The 7,966-nt window shown below is 34.8% G+C and overlaps 1 protein-coding gene across 1 annotated transcript; it reads right to left on the reverse strand.

Annotated features, from left to right (window-relative positions):
- Positions 1-67: 67 nt before the first annotated feature.
- Positions 68-6,109, reverse strand: LOC132553534 (G-protein coupled receptor 157-like). The gene is made up of 5 exons (XM_060217781.1): positions 5,791-6,109; positions 3,918-4,411; positions 3,447-3,646; positions 2,153-2,287; positions 68-1,351 (listed from the first exon to the last, which is right to left on the reverse strand). Exons 2-5 carry the CDS (start codon positions 4,339-4,341, stop codon positions 1,142-1,144), a joined length of 969 nt encoding a protein of 322 aa, XP_060073764.1. The 5' UTR covers positions 4,342-4,411; positions 5,791-6,109; the 3' UTR covers positions 68-1,141.
- Positions 6,110-7,966: the final 1,857 nt, after the last annotated feature.

Below are 7,966 nucleotides of genomic sequence, written 5' to 3' on the forward strand. Positions count from 1 at the left end.
CCTTTCAAGGACGTTTCAATTCAGATTTGGTGGAAATAGAATCATTCAAACTGAAAATACAACTATATAGGATTTTAAAGATTTAACTTTATTATCTATATTTGCAAAGCCCCTTAGACCAAAGTCAGCAAAACTCAACCATTTATACAAGAATTTGCTTTATTCAATCTTTGATGCTCTTCGATAAGGGAAGAAAACAAGATTCTAAATGTAACAGATAAGACTTGAAAACCAATGTAAGATTTTCCATATGTATAATTTGCTTGGATAAAAATATTCGCACTTCAATCACGAAGTGATACTCCTTTCACTGTGTAAATCACAGATGTTTACCTACATACTTAAATATAATATGATATTGTTTAAATGTAGATACATGACAGCCATGAAGATGAAATGATACATTATATACAAAAAATACATAAATGTTTAAATAAATAATATGATTTTGGAAATATTTGATGTCGTTGACGTTGTCAATGATGTCGTAGCGGTAGCACCTACTGCTTCGAAACTGCTCCGTTGAACTTGACGCTGTTCTATGAGTTTAACATATAGTATACTTATCAATAAATGTTAGCGTTGTTATTTATTTTCTGTACTTGCATCGAAGTGTTCTTACATTAGGACACCTGCATATTATGTATGGCAACTTTTTACACTATCTATTTTCATATAAATTAGAAGTTTCGTGACACTTCGGAAAATAGAGCTTATACTTCAGATTTGAAGCACGATTTTTTTATGTCTTTTCTTTTTCCATTTGTATTGATTGTATATTTTGCTAAGAGACATATCTTGTTTTACAGACTCATAAGTTATGAAGTGGTGAGTTAGGACATTTTTTTATACATATAGAGACGAAAAAGTGTACCAATGTCAAGATTTTAAATCCTTTCAGATTTTTTTTCTGTTCTACCTTCTCACCATTCTTTCTGTACCAATTGCAAATTATAACACAGAAAATGATGCAATTAAGATGAGTAACAAATGGAAAACATGGCTTCCATCAAAAGTTTATAACGGTATGTCAAGATTTTTTTGAAGACAGGGAATATGAAACATGTTGATTTTAGATGACATATCGTTAAGTGTACCGGTTCGAATAAACAGTTTATCGCTAGATTCAGTACAATGGATGTCATAACGCTTCCAGGCAAATTTCTTTTGGAACTGTAACACTAGTGTAACCTCCGCGTACACAACATCTTGGTGGACAAACTAGCTGACGCATGTCCGGATCGAATGTATAGAAGAAGAGAAAATTCCAGAAGGCTTGTGAACTATCCCCAATGCATTGCAAGTAAAGAAATGCGTTGAACACACTTGGATCTAGTCTGATCTGGGCTAGCTGCAAATAATTATCATACGACTTAATTAAGACACATGAAATCAAGAGATTAAAGATATTTCGATATAATTGCACATGTGTTGCTATAATACAAAAATATAATAAGTTAAACCATTGAAATAATAAAGTATGAAATAGGACGAGTATGGTAATAAGGCAATTTAAGTAGGGGCTGTAGAATTATTTTCTCATAATCATAGTCCCCAAAACAATTTTTTATCCTGTTTCTTCTTACTATTATGATGTTTATTCGCCCGCCGAGCTTTGTCCAACACATTTCTCGAAAAATTCAAGCGAGTGTTTTCATGAGAGTAGATGGCTATGCGGATTTGAGTTATTCTTTTTTCGACATAAAATATGGTGGCTGCCAGAGTCCGTGACTAGGTAGAATGTAACAGACTATAACTCGAAAAGCGTCGGTCAGATTGAAATGGAACTTTGTGTGAATATTGATGATCATGTTTGTTTGATACCCGCAGCGGGGAGTTCAATTCAAATGCCCAATTTTGATGAAAAATGAATACATAGATTTGGTCTAATATAAGGAACAAAACGGTGCTATCAGAATTATTTGTCTGAACAACAAAAATAGCCACCAAAATGAAATGGTCACTGGTTTAACAGAGTCACACACAACTGCCTCTCTTGTCTAGAGTATGTTCACCAAGGGTCAGGTATCTGGGTCATATGAAGATAGAATTAACCCCAATGAAATTACAAGCATCTAGCAAAATTGACTGGAAGGCATACATGTTAAGTTTGTACAATATTATATTAGAATCAAATCATTATATATATTACCTCAAAAATGAATCTCATGGTCCCCCAAATCCGCGCAAGGAGTAGAAAAAGCCATGATATCTCAAATATGTTGTCTGAGTCCTGGAGACAGCGATGCGAATTGCTCCATCTAAATTGTCTGCAACTTCGGCGATTCTGAAGGATATAGGTCATCGCATAATCGATCAATGAATGGACATGTAAAAAAACCTCACAAAATGAAATAAATCAACGTTGTCTAACTGAGCTTATTATGTTTACTTTTTAAACTTCTCCAAACACAGGCAAAACTAAATGTTAATTAGATGTTGAACATATCTCATTTCTTAATTCAAAGCTATTAAGATTTGTGCTGCTAAACTAATGACATCAGCAAAGCAACAAAGAGTTAGGGACCTTCATTATCGACAGATTTAAGTAAGTCAGGGTTTATATTATATTACTATGATGGAGTATTGGGTGGGGCTTGCCACCATCATTAGCTCATTACAAAAGGTTTATATACACATGCACTTGGCGTTCTTTTCAAAATACCAGACACGTGAAAGTTACAAAATTAATCGAACATTGTACAAAACAAAAACACAAAAATGGCAAGATTTAGTAGAAAATTAGATAAGTAACATTAGAGCCAAACAGTGAACTAAAGTGCATCACATAGCTTTTTCGTCCTTCCATGTAGGGTTCGTCAGTGACGGTATGAGCCTAAATGCTAATCCTAGGAGGCAATTAAGGAAAGTGAGCTTTTCACAAGGTCTTTTGAAAACATATATAGTAGTTGTTGATTGAGTAGAAGATTCTGTAAAATTTAATCATAATTTTTCCACACGAGTCTCCATGCGACTGTTTAATTTGTTTTTAAGTTGCCTTGCTTTACAGACTTTTTTTTTTTACACATTATAATGTCAGTGGGTTGCGAGAAAAACAAACATTCTTATATGGCAACTTAAAACTTATCCGCATTGAGATATATTTATATAATATTATATACCTTCTAATTTGAGAACGGAGCATTACTTACTCGGATTGACCTAGATTTACATGGCGTATAAATTATTCTTTTGTTCATATTTTGTTCTGGTTTTATTGAATATCAGTTCGGATTATGATGACGTTGACATGTTCGTATTTTCTTGTTATTTGTTTTTGTTACTTTTCAGTTAAGTGAGAAACGGTTTCTGCAGTTGGTAAATGTTGACAAAGAGCGTCGACAATATATGAACCTGGTAACACCAATAGATTAAATCTTACTTAAATGGTGTTGTTATCTTAGTTGTCTCTATCATGCCTTTCAAACACACCAATGTTTACTTACTTTTCTCCATTTGAAGAACTTTAGCAGGACATATATAACCACTGTGATGATGTACGTCATTCCCTCCCAGGCCTTGCCAGTAACAAGTTTCCACATGACTTGATTGTTTACATCATTTCTGATCCAGCACCAGGGTCCACTCCCTGACGAAACGTCCTCCCCGAGGACACCGTACCCCAAAGCAATACCTGTGATGGTTACTGAAGAAAAAATATGTTCTATTAAAATACATTTTCCTCCATCAGTAGTAGTCATCATTATAAATGTGTCTAGTATCAGCAAACCAATCTTCTATGATAGATCTTTATAAATTGTCTACACCCAATGATGACCCCGCTTTAGTTCAAATTTTACTAATTTTGTTATTTATGAATGTCTGCAAACAGTGGTTCAGCAAATATAGAGATTTCAAGACGTCTTTATTACTAAATGGGTTGATATTATGAATTAAAGTGTTATACTTAATTTTACCTGGAATAAGTATGGGAATAACTGTCATGAGAACCTGTGCGCTGCGTTTCTCAGCAATGTTGATGCGCAATACGACTGCATAGTACAAGTATATTGCTATAGCTGTCGTCCAGAAAAACGAACTCAATGATGAAGTCGTTGTAATGAAACTCTGGGCTGTACAGTAAGCATCGTTGTTTGGTCGACTCTGTTCCATTCCGAAAAATCTAAATGTACTGATAAAATTACCAAATGCCGTAAAGATGTCTGCTACAGTAAGACAGACCAGAAGATATCTTGTGTAGTTCCGTGATTGTGGAACCTGTCGGTACGCCCACAGAATGGCGAGACCGCTCATTACGGAGAGTAACCCACTAATGCACGTTATAGTGCATGTTGATATACGTAAGTCACGTGACATTTGTAAATATGCTGCTTCGGCCATAGCTCGCTCTATCTAGATCCACTTTGGGTTAAGCATTGGAAGAAGATACCTAATTTTACAGGACCGAATCCTGAAAACGAAACAAAAATTCATGAATAATAGATCCATGCAAGTAAGTGAACAAGTAAAAACAGGATGATAGTCACGTCGTTACTCAACCACAGGGATGAAATATTGATTTATACATAACATTTCGGGTATTGTCCATATTTCTTAGAGACAATTATAGCTTTATTGTGCTAATGATGCACAAGTGAAATAGGAAAAGATGCTTATTGTACAAGATTTTATGTTTAAACAGCTCATATTTCCCTAAACAATGTGAACGAGGAAGAGTTATCAAAACTTGGAAAAAAATCGAGGATGTTAGGAGTAAACCTAAGGTAAACGACTATATTCTACAGAACAAGTGATGTCTACCGAAACCTTCCTTTGCATGATCCTTTTTACACATTGGGGAGGCAGTCAGTCTGATAGATAGGAAGGACCTTGTTTGTCGTATATTGCAAGATACGTTAAGTCTTTTGCGGAGTTCATCCCACAGACTTCCAATACACTTTCCGAAAAGGGACCTTTTACCAGAGTAAAGGGGGAACTTGTAATAATGTCTCCTGTGACACTGCTACACGTTTTTGAGGGTTGTGATGTTTTCCTGTGAAGAAGGATTCAGGTTCTGCCTCCTGTCTTTACAATGATAGTAACAACTCTCTGCTGGACGCAGTGGTGCAACCACTGGTTAGCCCATTGCCTGGAAACTGGGTGGGATGTCCTGCTTATTACCTATGGCAGTATAATTCAGTGTGGTAGCACTATAAAATGCTACTATCTACTATCTACTATCACGATCATGTCATAGTCTACCGAAAACACACAGGACACATGAGCTCATCTCGCATGCCTGGAGAATACGTCCTTAGATGTCTACAGATGATGATGGAAACCCAAACGGCTATGCATTCTAAAATTGTTTACATAGTCCCATCAGTTACATTACTCCGACAGAATCGTTTTTAAAGCTAAATGTGACAGTAAGAAAACTGCCAAAACAAATAAGGAATAAAGATACAGTTTCACATATTCCGGTCATCGTATTTAAGGCAGTGCAGACTTTTTGGTGTCGCCATTAATGTACGCATTTGATCAAAGTTCACCTAATTATCGGGGAAATGTCTGCAGCAATAGGATCAGAAATATGTAAATAGAAATTTAAGTAACAAGAAATGCTCTCAATTATTTCATGAATAAGTAACTTTAACAAAGAAAATAATCTGTCGATGACTTCTGATAATCACCATATATTTATAATACATATCAGGCTGTAAGCTATACCATTTTAAGAAATCTAGTAGGAAGAAACAAAACTTAGTAGGAAAGCAAATAAGCAAAAATATTCCTGTAACTTCAACCTATAATACATCAGCACCTTACAGTATAAAATATGATACTTACAATACCCGATCTATGTACTAAATCCACTGTTATAGTAATGATGATATACCATCTCCATGTCCGTTAAATGTATGTTTCTGGTTGACAAGTCCGCCCTCTTACTTCCTGTCTTGTCCTTTAAACACACGCGAATGAACTTCTTACGTAATAACACGCACACATTTAATCACTATATGAGATCACGTTCATTGTCATACAGATTTCTGGTGTGGAACTCCGTTTCTTATGAAAGGGTGTGCCGATGAGATGCATTTAACAATCTGACCACCAACATTCGAATAAATGCTCGAACACCGCTCTTCTCTCATACTAGAACAATATATTCCTTGGTCATTTCACAATATCCTGATAAACGGATCTGTACTTCAGGACGAAAATCTAGTGCGCTTGCGCAATGAAATTATAAATAGAGTCCATGATCCTCGCATAATTCATTATTATATCCGGAACATTTATCATTAAAATGTGTTTCTCTAGGGTAATTCTCTTCGCGTTATATGAACGTTTAGATTAGATTTAGAATTTATATGCAGACACATCTCAACACCCTGCAACAATAAGACTATTAGGTCATAAACATGCCCTACAATCTACTTCAATGAAAATCAAATATTGACCACGAACAAGAACATACCAACATGTGAACGTAATTATAATCCAAACTCAAGTTGAATAAGAATAAGGCAGACTATGAGCAAACGAAATACTTATTCAATACTTATTCTGAAAAAGGGTAAGCGTCATATGCTTCATCGATGACATCAGCAATGTAAATCTTGGTCAATCAGAGCAACTCAAATGAGACCAAGTTACACAACAATTGAACCAAAAGCACCAAAGATCTCAAGCTTCATATCACATCAAAATGTAGAATATTTCTCAATGAGATCACTATGACGACCATAATAATTTTCATCAACTTGCATTACTTGATACCATATGAGGACGATATATTGAAATTGGGTACATTATTATTATTAGATGTTATTTTCTCGATTTTTAAGGGTAAATAAATTTTGAGAAATTGAATGGGCATATCATTCAAACCTCCAATTATGTCATAATACTATTCCAGAGTCCATCCAGAATGTCATTTTTGTCCAATTAAATTTTTCGCGAAACCACTTTAAATTTGTCCCCTATATTACATCTGTTTATAATTGAAATATGGGATTTTATTTTTCTTTCTACAAATTTATCGTTTTCTGTAAAGTCTTTATTGACAATGCCTCACTTTTGGCCTGCAGTTGAGCGTTCGCCCCCATGAGAAAGTCTTTGTCTCATGAAGTCAGGCCCTGACATACCACAGTCGTTTAACAGAGCCGTGATATTGTTTGCTTACGCACAAGGATGTTCATACTCGACGCTTAATTATTATTTTTGTTTATTTTTCAGAACATTTCGACCGCATTTTTCCTTAAGCGTGAGCGTGATGTCATTTTAAAACTACCCTATGTTATAAAGTCTTGTTTAAAGAAAAGGACCTTATCTCTGTTTTATTACAGGCTTCAGCATGTACGTATATACATTTGCATCTTTTTAAGTGCATCCTGTTTTAAGTGGCTGTGTTAACAAGAACAATTTATGACATATTTCATTGGCTAATAATTTGCGTTCTCATCGTTTACTCACATATTGACGACACTAATTTAACGCTATTTAACACTTAAACGTATCATACGTATTCTGCATTAGTGTATTTCATGGCTATGACTACCAGGGATTAAATGACATGGGAACTCAAATTAAATATTACATCCTGGACATCTGTTAAGTCAGCCTTAAATATGATCTATTGGAATTTAGGTCATCATCATAATCTACTACTTTTTCATGAAGAGTTGTACACTTCGCAACAACAGTTTCATATCAAGTATTCTTGACAGTAGGATTTTATTATAGAATGTTTTATATTCATCATTTGCTCATTCAAATACTCATTACGTGATTAACTCTTAGGATGACCCCTGCTCTCCTCTTCTTAGACCAAAGCAATCATCTTGTTTAAGATATTCATTATTCATGAGTCTTCATATGTAACAAAATTTAGTGTAAGCATGCTTTTTAATGCGATATTTCTCAATCTGTTACCAACTATCTCTAAACTGTTCCATGGTTAAGCGGACATGTGTTTACATCTTCATTACTCACTCTGAGAAGCCATCGTTTACACACG

Source organism: Ylistrum balloti, unplaced genomic scaffold, assembly GCF_031769215.1.
Source record: "Ylistrum balloti isolate Yb309-2 unplaced genomic scaffold, AGI_CSIRO_Ybal_v1 Utg370332, whole genome shotgun sequence".
Classification (NCBI taxonomy): Eukaryota; Metazoa; Mollusca; class Bivalvia; order Pectinida; family Pectinidae; genus Ylistrum; species Ylistrum balloti.